The sequence below is a fragment of the Scleropages formosus genome, chromosome 18, assembly GCF_900964775.1.
Source record: "Scleropages formosus chromosome 18, fSclFor1.1, whole genome shotgun sequence".
In the NCBI taxonomy this organism is placed as follows: domain Eukaryota; kingdom Metazoa; phylum Chordata; class Actinopteri; order Osteoglossiformes; family Osteoglossidae; genus Scleropages; species Scleropages formosus.
Genome location: NC_041823.1, coordinates 4,063,737 through 4,077,364, shown reverse-complemented (window position 1 = coordinate 4,077,364; position 13,628 = coordinate 4,063,737). Strand labels below are relative to the sequence as shown.

The 13,628-nt window shown below is 48.4% G+C and overlaps 1 protein-coding gene across 1 annotated transcript in view; it reads left to right on the top strand.

Annotated features, from left to right (window-relative positions):
* Nucleotides 1-512: 512 nt before the first annotated feature.
* Nucleotides 513-13,628, top strand: part of mindy3 (MINDY lysine 48 deubiquitinase 3) — a 30,084-nt gene continuing 16,968 nt past the window's right edge. The window contains exons 1-10 of the mRNA XM_018762939.2: nt 513-1,690; nt 1,930-2,009; nt 2,844-2,904; nt 4,067-4,246; nt 4,516-4,567; nt 5,381-5,495; nt 6,823-6,896; nt 7,105-7,184; nt 8,125-8,195; nt 10,184-10,264. Of these exons, the coding sequence (XP_018618455.1) occupies nt 1,597-1,690; nt 1,930-2,009; nt 2,844-2,904; nt 4,067-4,246; nt 4,516-4,567; nt 5,381-5,495; nt 6,823-6,896; nt 7,105-7,184; nt 8,125-8,195; nt 10,184-10,264 (888 nt within the window). The 5' untranslated portion in view covers nt 513-1,596. The remainder of the gene's footprint in view (nt 1,691-1,929; nt 2,010-2,843; nt 2,905-4,066; nt 4,247-4,515; nt 4,568-5,380; nt 5,496-6,822; nt 6,897-7,104; nt 7,185-8,124; nt 8,196-10,183; nt 10,265-13,628) is intronic.

The following is a 13,628-nucleotide window of genomic DNA, read 5'->3' as shown; positions in this document are numbered from 1 at the left end:
ACTTTCATTTTGTAGTGTGCGACGAATGAAAATGTGAAAAGAAAACAGAGAATTAGGCGTTGCAAATTGTATTTATATAACCATGAGAAATTTTCTTAAAATCTGACAAAATAGTTCAGTTTCATAAACAAAAAACTGTTATTAACCCCTAGTGACTCCGTAAAAACGGACAAACTAGTTTACCTATTTATTGAAAATTAGTTTCATCAGTGAAACTATGCACTATAATTTTTAATTCACCTTTCATGTGGATATTATGGGATACAACCGAAAAAAATCATTTATAGATCTGTGAATTGTTACGTCGTTTGGCAGGCACAGTGAAAGTGAAGCGTTACCAGTGTAATTATAGCCTGTACTGGGGTAGCATAGAATCTGGGAGGTCCGTGTGCTGAGAGTGACGTTGCGGCCGCATGAGCTCAGGTCAGGGAGGCGGGGCCACTGGTTGCCGTGGCAACGCACGCCTGATTGAAGAAGGCTGCGCGCGGCGCCGTGAGTGACGTACAGGATAAGCCAACGAGGGGAGGCGGCCGGCGCGGTCACGCGCTGCGGTGACGTTCCAAGAACATTCTGGATTTCAACCAATCCCCGATTCTCGTTCACGTTAATCCCACATTTGTAAGAGTCGTAGTAAATAGAGCGACTGTACAAGTGGACCAAGTGATACTTAAACGGAATAACAACAGCATTAAAAATAAGAGCGACAGGAAGTTAGAAGAGGAATTCCGCTTCACACGAACCCCGCGACAGAGAAGCTGCTCCGGCTGCCGGAGTGGGGATTTAAAGTGGAACTGGAAGCGCCGAGCCGGGCCGTTTGTACCGTCGAGCGAGCGAGCGAGCGCTTTTTTTCCGCGGGCGGTACAGATAAATAAAGATAGGTTGTGAAGCGCAGAGGAGGGGGCGATTACTTACGGTGCGGACCCGGGCCGCGGGGTGGCTGCTGGAACAGCCGGCCCTCCCGCCGCTCCCACCCAGCCCCAGCCCCAGCCCCAGCCCCAGCCCAGGGCTTCGATCGCTCAGGCTCGGTCGCCTCGGGCCGTTTTCTGCACACGGACCCAGAGGGGCGGACACGCCTTAGCCGCCGCTGAGTCGCACCGTGATGCGGGCCTGTGTGGAGGCGGACTGGGGCCTACCGTCGGTGACAGCGCTGCGGGCTCAGCCGGCCTCCCCCCGCCTTGCACCTTAGCTGCGGTGCTGCTGTGGAAGTTGGGTTGGGGCCGAAACTGGTGCTCGGTCGGTGTCCGCTCCGCCTGAAAGTTGGGATCGCTGTTTCGGGAGGGTTTAGCGCCTCAGCTCCCTCCCCACCTCCCCGGCCTTAGTTTTTGTCTTTTTTGGTCCCGTATTGCTCATTTTTTGCTCACATTTTCCCTCCGTGTTCTCCCAGTCTGATGTGTATTTCGCCGTTTCGTCGGGACTCTTTTCCCTCGGGCTGTGGAGACCTGGCTGTGTGTCCTGACCTGAGGAGATTTCGCCCCCCCGTCCAGCTGGCCGGAGCCCCTCTGACTGCACACCTTGCATCATATGTTATTTAATTAAAAAAACGCACAAACGCCGTCCGTCCGCTGGTTTAGCGAGGCCTGGCTGCCAGCAGTCGAAATGAGCGATTTCAGCAAGGAACTGGTGGAGCTGGTGTGGGGCCGGCCGGCCAGCGGCGCCATGACCGAGTCTCTCTTCAGGAGGTGGACACAAGGTAAGGCGGTACCGTCCGTCACGGCGCCCGGCCTGACTAACACCTTTTTCGCCTTCTTTTTCTCTCTCTCTCTATGTGTGTGTGAGAGGTACTGTCGGCGTAATGTCGAGCTTCGCCTGGTCGAGGGTGCGCGGCAAGCACGTGCCCGTGCTCTCTTTCCCGCCCTTCTCCGTGCGCGCGCTCACACCTTAACCTGCGTCCCCGCGCCGTCACCCTCACCCATGCTGTCTCGCGCCCAGGCTTCCTGTTCAGCGAGTCGGAGAGTACGGCGCTGGAGCAGCTCGAGGGCGGCCCGTGCGCCGTGATCGCGCCCGTACAGGTATGTGAGTCTCCAAAAAACTGGTGATCCCTCGTTTCTCCCGCGCATCAATCATCATGAGTCCTGCTGTGTGAGGCTGTGGTGGCGGACTGCGTTTCGGGGGTGTTTTGGGTCATTTTCCCACAAAAACGTTGTCGGACTTCTGAGGCTAATTGTGCCTGTCTGTCTGTGCGCTTTGTCTGACACGTGACCATCATGATCATGTATAACTTTCCCAACATCCATCATCATAATCAATAACCCCTTGTCAAGTGTAGTAGGGTCCTGGTGGTCCGGGGCCTATCTTGGAAGCATAGGATGTAGGGCAGGGTATGCTCTGGATGGGATGCCGGTCCATTGCACCCCACACGCACGGATATTTAGATTCACCAATTCACTTGAAACATGTTTTTGGACTGTGTGAGGAAACCGGAGCATGCGGAGGGGACGTTCCAACATGGGAAGAACTGGGGGGGCACAGCGAGTAGCGCTGCTGTCTCACAGCGCCTGGGTAGTGCGAGAGGACGTGGGTTCGATCTCCGCTCAGTTTGTGTGGAGTTTTCATGTTCTTCCTGTCTCTGTGCGGGTTTCCTCCGGGTGCTCTGGTTTCCTCCCACGCTCCAAAGACGTGCTGTTCAGGTTCACCCATAGTGTGTGACTAAGAGAGAGAGTGTGTGTGTTCCGCTGATGTATGGACGAGTGACCGTGAGTGACCATGATCATGTGTGTATGGATGAGTAAGTAGTGTATCTACTAGGTGTGTGGGTCACCGCAGTAAATAAGGTGTGTCAAAGTAATGTTTGTTTGTTATAGTAAATGTTATTGATCATTGATATTTAAGTGTTCCATTTCTAGGCCTTTCTCTTGAAGAACGTCTTGTTCAACTATGAGGGTTCCAACTGGCGAGAAATTTCAGGTTGGTTTAGCTGTTTACGTGTTTAAGTGCCATCTTTGTGCATCGATCATGATTTAGAATGAGAAATCAAATTTAGTCATTTACTCTTCTCTACAGTGGGGTAATTTTTACTGTGTCAATTCAGGGTAAGAACCTTGAACAAGTTTTTTGCTACAGCAAGAGTGGGATTCAGACCTTCAGCTGCAAGGGTACGGACCTGAATGCTGTGCCACCGGTCGCCTAGTCGTGGAGTCTTTATTAGTGACTCCAGCACTTTCGAAACCATTCGGTGCTTTTCCGTCTCATTCCGCGTGTCCAGGCGTTCCAGTGACTCCGGTGCCACTTGCACTGCTGCTCTTGTGACGTAAAGTGTGTGTCACAGCTGTGTTTCCTGGATTTGTTCCAACCTTTCCACCTGGTTTACCAGGTTCTACTTGGTTTACTCGGTCCAGTCAGTCCACTTCTTTGCCATGAGCGCACAACCTCTCTCATCCTCGTCTGCACGCCCAGAATAATATTCCAGCATCCCGTTCGCTTGTTGTTCTAATGTCTGACGGAAAATTCGGATCATCTGGAGCCCGAGGACGTGGCTGTGCCGGTACTTGAATTAGGTATTGATCACTCTTGAACTGAAAAGGGCTGCGGCTTCACGCGTCTGAGATTTTCGTTGTGATAACTAATATCACGAAGCCCTCGGAGACCAAGAAGGTGCTGAAATACATATTTTTCCGTTTCAAGTCTTCCTGTATATTTCAGAAAAGCTGTGGAAGGGAAACTTTTTATGCAGCTGGTTGCATAGTGGGCAGAAGAATTCTTACCTTGAAACCGAAAGGTGCTAGGCTTGAATCCCATTTCCTGCGGTACTAGTTTGTTCAAGTTAGTTACCTGAATTGACGCAGTAAATGGTAATCGCTATAAACAGCTTGGCGTACAAGGTGAAAGAATACCTTTTTACATACCGTTTACATTATTTATTTAAATGTATGTAAATGGAAACCTTTTAAAAAATCTCGTTCATAAAGTCTGCTGAGCAGACTTGTAAACTTCTTACGTTCTTTGCCGTTGTAAAGATTTTGTTCAGCGTGCAGGTTTCCCGCTGTAAAGTTCACAGCCGAACTGTATGTGGTGCAAAGAGCACCGTGGAGCGTTAAGGTGTCCTTCTGTACCGTGTTTCCCTGAGCAGAGGAAGAGCAGAAGGCCGTGCTCTGTCACACGCTGTGCGAGATTCTCGAGAGGGCCTCCCTGAACAAGTCCGGCTCTTACTGTTTGGCCACGTGGTCCAAAGGGAAGACTTCGGAGGAGAACTCGGAGATCGGGGACACCCCGCCGGAGTCCAGTCGGCCCACTGAAGACCAGCAGCCCTGTAAGACGCGAGATGTGTGACCGTCACTTCCGCTGTAGACTGTCCGGTCCACTCTGCGCAAGTGACCATTAACAGGTCAAAGGAGATGTGCAGAATTTCTTATGTAGGGTTGAGGGCTTTGAGAAAACACACGTTGGGTGCGCTAAAGAACATGACTGTCTCTAATGTAGTGACTAATGTCTGCAGTTGAAATGTGCATGTGTCACGTGGTTATACTGCTTTCCCTTTGCATGGTGTGTGCGTGTGTGTGTGTGTGTCTGTGCTTACAGCCGCCCTGCCCGCCGAGGAGCTTCGCTTTGAGCGATTTCACACCTTCATTCAGTAAGTGCATCGTGTTTTTGCTCTTATTGTCCCACTTGTGGGTTTTTTTGTTTTGTGATGTAGTGTTTGACACTTTCAGGTGTGCGTTTACATTCCTGCACCCAAATCATGGTACTTTTAAAGGCAACTTGCACTGATGAGTCAAGTGCTCTTTGTTTGTGTGTTTGATGGATGGCAGCTGTGGTCTCGATCGCTGTCGGAGCCCTTTAATTCTTGACGGTGAACTTCCCCGCAGCGCCACAGTTGACTCAAAATTGTGTGTGTGTGTGTGTGTGTGTGTGTGTGTGTGTGTGTGTGTGTGTGTGTGTGTGTGTTGTGCCCGCAGTACTGGTGAACAGTTCGAGTTCGCTTGCTTGACACTAGTTGTCTTCCACGAGGCACATGGTTAACAAGCTTCTGCTGGAGATCAGCCAACATGACTTCCCTGCTTCCCAGCATCAGTTCCCAGAGACACAGGACACCTGTCCACTGCTTTGCTTTGACTCTTCTGTCCAGTTTTCGTCCTCTGAGTCCAGCCCAGGTTGCCCCGGTGAACTCGCACTCTTCTCTAGCGCTGCATGCAAGAGAAACCTGTGAGTGGAACCTGTCAGTTCCATCCCAGCACAGTGTTTCTCAGTGTGTGACCTGCTTGGGTGAGGTGCTGTTGAAAACTGAAGGACGGACAGATTCTGTCCTCTGCATGGACCTCTCCGAGGACCGAGGAGGGACAACACCTCATGCACATGCTAGGAGCAGCTCCTCAGAGCTTGTTGAATCCATTCTATTTGGATCTCAGATGCACGCACCCCTCCCTCCCCTTCCTCTCCACCTTAGGAAGCGGACGCTGAATACCACTGGAGAGCTCAAGGAGGCTGTGCTGGCACTGTACGACATGTGGAGGAACACATACGGAGTGCTGCTCTTCCTCTACTCCGTCATCTTGACCAAGGTGCGTGGAGACGGATCTGCCCTGGTCCTGTCGCCAGTGCCGCCAGAAGCGACACATCGTCACCGTAAATCCTGGCTCCTGCTTGTGTGTTCACATGTTTTACTGCTCTTTGACAGTACCATGTGATTCTTGGGAAAGGCTTTGAGATGTTCTTTTTTTGCACCAATACCTTAAGCATGTGGTTTGTGTTACTGCCATCCTAATACTTTCAACATGGCCGTTGCGTGTATAAAAAAATATATATGTTGCAATATGATTCATCTTGATTGTGGCTTTCTAGGTCAAATTTATACACGACTCAACATTTTTGTAAACATGCAGTATTTCTTAGAGTAATTTGTATGTTCTCCCCGTGTCTGCGTTGGCTTCCTCTGGGTGCTCTGGTTTCCTCCCACAGTCCAAAGACATGCTGTTCAGGTCCCCCATAGTATGTGAGTGACAGAGTGTGTTCCACTGATGTATGGATGAGTGACCCAGTGTAAGTCACCGCGGTGAATAAGGTGTGTGGGCTGATTACATAGAGTTCATTGGAAGTCGCTTTGGAGAAAAGCATCTGCTAAATAAATGTAAATACTTTTGATATTTTTATCGAAAGTGATGTAATGTTTCTCTTGTTAAAGATTGTTCAGGAGGAATGGGCAGCCGCTGCTACTTTGACCCCCTGAGGTTTATTTTTCTTCAGAACTCTTGGCATAGAAGGTCTCTTTCCCCCCCCCTTGGGGTTTCCACATGACTTATTTCACTATAGGCAGTATAGTAGTGTCTTCCCTGTGCTCTTTATGGTCACTTTATACGTGTCAGATTGTGCTCCTTTGTCCGGCGTTTTTCACTGTGTTTAAAAGAGTGCCTTATAAAAGTAAAGTGAATTGAAACTGAATAATGTTATAATGGATAGAATATCATCAAAGCCTTTTTAATCTGGATAGAGAAACTTGGCAAGGAGCTGTTCTGAAGGTAAATTCCTCCTCGCAGAATAAATGTTTGCAATTACATACACAAATGCAGAGCTCTGTTGCTGCATTTGAATCGCAATCGGAGGAGCTCTGTGGCTGGGCTATGAGGCCAGACTCTGAACTTAGGTTGTCTTTTCCCACTGCAGCACTCCAAGTTGGGTCCGCGACGAATAGCGTAACTGCACACCCACATGTGTTTGCACACAGATGAACTCACACACTTGGCAAATAACAGAGAATTGTGAGAAAGTGTGCCGTTGACTGCATGACCAAATGAATATGTGTACAAAAACCACCGATTTCACTGTGGACGTGGTACACGGCGGTAAACTACCGTGCTCAATGACACAGAAGCCAATTCTCTTCCTTTTCAGGGTATCGAGAACATTAAGAATGAAATTGAAGACACTCTAGAACCTCTGATTGACCCTGTGTATGGCCATGGAAGGTAGGCCACTGGTGTTTGTGTGCTAAAGGGTGCCTGAAGTATACCACGTCCACTTTGGTTTACTTGGTTTTGGGTTGTTAGTGGCTTTGGAGGAAAGTGTGTGTTAAATGGTTGCATGTAAATAGCACCACTTCTGAAATTGTGACTGTAAATGGTTGACAAGGTGACAAAGTGATTGCAGATGTTTTGCTGCTCTCTTCTTCTTCAGTCAGAGCCTAATCAACCTCCTGGTAACCGGCCACGCTGTGTCCAACGTGTGGGATGGGGACCGGGAATGTTCCGGAATGAGTAAGTTCGCTCCTCATCTTACTGTATCGCTGTCTTGCGGAAGACTTTCTCCTCTGCGCCTTATGCTCCAGGTTACATTTTAAACGTTAGTCCCTGGTTGCGCAAGTGTTAGGAGACGAACCCTCCCTACTTTGTAATGCGTGGCCGGTTGTTGCCGCTTCTCCTGTGTGAATGAAAAAAATTTTCAGCACTTGGTTTATTAACTTATTTAAATTGTGGAATGTCACTGAAAGGGATTAATAAATGCTGAACTCCTACGCCTCAGCACAGTTTTTCCACGAGATGTTGTGCTAGAGCAGCAGAAATGGCCACTGGCCCACAGAACACACTGTCAGTGGCAGCGTGGTCACCGAGGGGTTAATGAGGGGGTGGGGGGGTCTAGCTGGATGGTGATGGATCAGGAGGGGCAGTAGCACCACCCGTCTGTGCTCTTCATTTGGGCACCTCCAGGTCTGTTATACTCCGTATGACCTCATGGTGGTAGTGTTGTATCGCCAGTCTCCCCGCGTCTCACTGGATGCCACGAGGGATTAGCTTTTTTACAAGTGGGTCTTAATCGTTTTAATTTCATGAACAAACTGTCATTTTGTTTCATTCATCTGCTACAGCAGACTTCTCAGCGTGCATCACAGCATATACGTTTGTAAAGTACACCTTAAAAACGGTGTATTTGGAGGGTACTTCCGCTATGATGCCCTGTTTTACCAGGTGGTGCTGCATTGGGAAAGGAGTTCTTTACTGCAGTTATTCTTTCAAGGTTTTCTTAATCTAAAATTTCTGGCAGTTGGACTGATTGCTGTGCCTCACTCATGGGTGTAAAGGGTGTAAATTTGCTTCCTCGTCCACAACAGGCGGCGCACCGGGGACTTGAACTTACATCGCTGTGTGGCTGCTGCTGGACAGATGTTGGTTAATGAGATTGTGATTCTTTGTCTTTCAGAGCTGCATGGCATTCATGAGCAGGCATCTGTGGGCTTTCTCACCCTCATGGAGTCTCTGCGCTATTGTAAGGTACGCTGGGATTTCTGCCTCTTTCGGGGGGAGGGGAGCAGGTCTGCACATGTGCCCTTGTGCGTGCGTGTATTTTTGCATGCGTCTGCATCTGTGTGTTTGCGTGCATTTGTTTTATTGTTTTCTGCTAATGGTATACAAAGACCTTCCAGCTGCGACGTTTACCCATTTCCTTGTAAACAGTCAATAAAGCGCGGCAGCGTTTTTGGGATTAATAAACTCCTACACAAGTTACATAAGCTTTAGAGTAACACAAACTTCACATTTTATAATTTGTGGATGGATGTTCCCGCTCAGACACAGACAGCAGTCATCCGTAAAGCAGAAGAAGGTAAAAGGAGCGTGGAGGCCCGAGTCCGAACGAGCCGGATCTTCGAGCGACACGGGGCAGCTGCCGGTTACTTCGTGTGGTTAAAGAGAAGCTCGCTGAGGTCAAGGGGTTCTGTCCTCTTGGGGTCAGCAGTCGAAGGACTGAATAATTGAGCTCAAGTACTAGTCGTGCCCCGTTCGCACCCCGTTTGCATGAGATATCATTTATTGTCAGAGAGCGTCGCACTCCTGCGCTCGGAGTCGAATTGCTGTAAAAAAAACGGTTATTGGGGAGTGTTCTAATGCTTATTTCTGGCCAGAATGTTTTATTTGGCGTAGAACTGCTGCAGAACAAGATTCTGCCTCTTCCTGGCACCGGCGAGCTGTTTAGTTTGGTCGTGGCCCCTGGATTCCACTTGTTTCCTTGTTTTTGCATTGGATGCCGGCAGCACGGGAGTTAGAGGACTTTGGGAGGGGGGGGGGTGCATCCTGCGAAGGCCTTGTCTCTTCTTGTAAGGTGCGCTCCCACTCTGCCGTACATGCTGTGGCCCCGCGTCGGCACTGCTCATGCTCACCCTAATGGCAGGCCAGGCACCCCCCCACCCCCCCACCCATCCCAACCACCTTTGGTCGGAGCGTTTGTTTCCGACACCTTTGTAAATCAAACAAGTTGGATTTTGGGCTCTGCAAAAGGTTTAATTTTTAACACTTAACAGAGTTCCATGGCGGGGCTTTGAAAAGGGAGTAGCAGGTGGCGTAGTCTTTGGAGACACTGCCTTGCAGTCAAAGCGCCCAGGTTTGAATCTCCTACCCTTAAATGATGTACCAACTCCATGTCGATACGCTAAAAATGATCCAGCTACAAAAATGGGCAAATCTCCATAAATGGGGGGCAGCCGGTAGCGTAGTGGTTACAGCTGCTTCCTTTGGACCAAGAGGTCTCCCTGTTCAGCTGTAGTACCCTTGAGCAAGGTATTTACCTTAAAATTTCTCCAGTAAAATTACACCGCTCTATAAATGGGTAAATAATTGTAAGTTGCTTTGGAGAAAATGTCAGTAAAGTGAATATATGTAATATAAATCGTTATGAATTGGTTATTGTACAAACCTAGTAGTGAAAGTCATCCTGGAGAAGAATGTCAGATTTTTTTAAAAAAAATATGATAGACTTCAACTTTATAAGTACTAAAACCACAGGAATTAAGTTGTATATATTGGACTTTACCCAGTCAATATTGCATCTCCTTTGCTGGCAAATAGTGTCACTAGCAGGCTAAACAACGTTGGAGGCCAAATATCTCATCTTCATCTCTTTATTTGTCGCAGTATATTAAGACAATTAGATTTGTGAGTGAGATTTTAAAATCTAATAAGTGTCAAGTGTCTTTGGTCAATAGAATTGCTCCCAGTAATAGAATCTGACTTCCTTTCAACTCCAGAGCAGCTTCACTCACACTGGGTTATAACAACAAATTTTCAGCTTAGTTTTGTGTATATACGTACGTACGTAAATGTAATCGTATGCGTTTGTTCACACATCAGCTCTCAACTATTTGAATCTTCCAATTTCTTTTTTGTTTTGTGTTCTGTACAGTAGCTAGAATGTAATTAGTGGGGGTTTTCTGTGTACCTGCGATGTGCTCGTACGATTCCCGGCTCCTCTTCTGTACCTGTTCCAGGTCGGAGCCTTTCTCAAGTCTCCGCAGTTCCCTATTTGGATACTTGGCAGCGAGACCCACCTCTCTGTGTTTTTCGCCAAGGTAAGTTTGCCTTGAGATACTCCCCTCTTTGTAGCACAAGGCTGTGTGTTTTTTTTTTTTTTTTTTTTTCCATTATTTATTTCTGATACTGGTATTTTCAGAAGAATGCATTTTTAAATAGGTTTATACTCTCACTGGTCAGGAGCGGAGGGAGAGCGAAAGCAAGAAGGCGTCATGGACTTATAAGGCATCTTTGTGAGCGCTAGTCTTTTTCTTGGAGGCAGGGTGGGGTTGGAGGGGTCGTGCGTTTTGGCCCAGGGTGCCGAGGAACTGGCATTCATACGTGTGAGAAACGCAGCGTCATGTAACGGCGCGGCGAGAAAACTGCAAACGCCGAGGTCTCCTCATCACTCATCTTTTAATGTCCGTGACAGGGCCTTGGGCTTTTGTTGTAGCAACAATAGAAACTGCACTCCAGCTTGGTGTAGGACACGGAGATTGTTTTTGAATAAAAGCACCCCCCCACCCCCAGTGGGAAGGCAATGCTGGATTGGTGTAATGGAGGCGCTGGAGAGATTAGTTTCATCGCACTTTAAAAAATGATTCCCCTGTAATGTATACGGTGAGAAAGATTCATGTGACACAAAGTGGAGTTGAAAAGAAAAAGATAAGAGGTCGATTAAGGGCATCACCCGCCGCTCCCACCCCACGTTGACGCTGGATCTTTGGATGGAAAGATTGCGTGTTCCTCGTGGGCGCAAGTGATTGACTGACAGATGGGCGGCGCTCAGGTGGAACATCAAACTCCAGTTGCCTCACACTGCTGCTCCTTCCAAACTGAACGCGTTTCAAACATGAGCGCATATTTCACGCGAAACCCCACCTCGCACCGTGAGATGAATCGCCGGGTTCCGTCATCAGTTTTACTTGTGCGTTTCGCTCCTGGCCTTATATGTTGTGGTGCAGATCGTTTTTATGGCTCTGTTCGAACATAGCGTTCCGCGTTGTGGCAAACGCCCAGCGCACCTCCCATGTCCCGGGTGCGAGGCGCCTTTGCGCGGAATGCGGGAGCTCATCGCAGCGTAAGCAGGGAGGAAATATGAACGCTTCCCTGCGTCCAGCGTGTAACTCACTATGCTTTGTCTTCTTTACTCTAGATCGTCGTAACAGTGACATCCCTGCGGTGTGAGCTGAGAGAACTCAGTGGTCCTCTTAGACGTTTACGGGGGTTCTTGCGCGCATAGAAGGATTCAGCGGTGCCGTCTGTGTGTATGTGCCGTAGCTTCTCGAGTTTCAATCAATCAAATCACAGATTTTCAGACATGCAAGAATTTTCCAGTTTCTTTTAAAGATGTTTTTCTTCTTGTATTGACGTCTGAAATTTTGTTCGTGGCGAATCGGACGTGACGCGCGTTTGCCCTCCGGGGCAGCGGATGTCAGCAAGGAGCAAAACAGAAGTTGAGTGCAGAGTTCAGAATTAGAGATTTAAAATTTTCTTAAGCATTTAGCCTCACGCCTCACCTGAACACGATCTTGACATTTACACCTCGAGTCCCACAAATGAATCGATAAAGACGGGCACTGTGGAAGAGCCCTTACACCTCCCCACAGGTTAGGAATCCCTCGTTCAGAGTGCAGCCGCCTTAATTCAGCTGCCTTCCACGTTATTTACGCTTCGTGTCTTGGTTTCTGCAGTTTTGACCATTAATGATACAAAGATCAACATTGTGCATCTTTACCAGAGTAAACCGTCAACAGTCATCGTTACCTGGGAGTTTGTGGACACGGCAGTTTAGTTTTCAGACTTTAATTTAGCTCAAAGTTAATTTGGTTTTTTTTTTTTTTTTTTTTTTAAGCAGTATTTCAGATTTTCGCAGAACCCAACCAGCAACTTGTATCATTCAGTTTTGTCTTTTGTGACATATGGGTGAAATTGACTTTGAAGTGAGACCTCATCTCAATCCCTTTCACACTCAGTCCACCAGTGTGTCTGTTTATAGGGTTAAGCTGCATATCAACATTGCTTTTCTTGTATTTCCTTGTGTGACGCAATGCAACACAATTGGAAAAATTCACTATCGGTATCACCAGACTTTACTTTGAAACTAATGAAAAATAGTCCAGGTTATAGCAGTGGCTGCAGTTCCTGACATATCAGAAATGACCCTTTCGATAATACCGACTCCTCTCCTTAATAACTTCGACACATTCTTCATGGCTCGAAAATATGAGACCGATTAAGGTTAATACTTTGTGGGGTTTTTTCGATGCGGCCCCGAACGTTTCGCTGCACGTGCCCCCAGGTGAACAACAAAATGATTTCCTTTTGGAAAAGAGATCTGTGGTCCCCATCTGTTTCAGCTTTTGCTGCGGGTCGAGCAGCCCGTCCACGCAAAGCCAGTCGTCTCTGCTTTCCGGCCCATCCTCATCGTTTGCATTACTTGCATTTTGTTATATTTTTGGATCTTAGCAGTGAGTACCGTTTCATTCCGGTATTCTTATTTTTTGCTGTTCGTTTAATTTAAAAAAGAAAAAGATGGACTCAGACTAAAATGATTCCAGGATGATTAAATGGGCCGCAGGAGGATTACGGTAAAGAACAACGGAGGCACTGGAATGCACCGCAACTCAACTAGCTGCCCTTGCTTCATATTATCCTGACCTATGAGCCGCTCGCCTGGGCGGCAGTATTGCCTGTCTTCCCTCCGGGCAACAGAAATACCACCGGTCCCTCGTAGACGCTGTTCTTGGCATTCTCCGACCGCTGAAATGCGCCCCGTGTTTGGATGCAGAAAAGCTGCGGCGGCTCCTCTTTTAAAGAGTCATTCCTGGGCCGGAGCAGAGCGCTGCTGAACAGCCCTTGAGGTGTGCGCTGCCCAGGGGGTGTGCAGGTACAGCTGCTCCGCTCGCCCCCCAGGAAGCGTTTCAGCGGACGCTAAGTATTGCGAGCCTTGTTAACGTATTTTTAACCCGTTTCCTCGGCCGTACCCATTTATTGTGGCTTTGCTTCGCCCTCAGGACCATAAGCGGCCCGATGGAAGAAGAGCAGACGCGGTTAATCGGTTCTTCCTCAATCGGGCAAAAAGGAGCTCCGTGGAAGTCTTTCCGGTTCATCATGGTCATCTGTCATCCAGGCTGCGATGCATTAACAGGCTTTGCCTTCCAGTCTGTCTGGTTTAGTTACACCAAGGTATGAGCAGAAAAGGGGAGCTCCTCGCAAAGTGCACCGACACGGCCGCTGCCGCACAGCCCGCAGGCGAGGTAATGGAGTACGTTGGGCTCCAGCGGCCTCTGGCCCCCTTGCTCCGCTAACCTCGACAGAACGGTAACCATAGACCGGAGTAATGCCGAGTAATGAAACACCGCGCCAGGGCGACACGCACCTCGTCCTTCGCACAAAGGCCTGAGAGGCAGCGTGACAGCT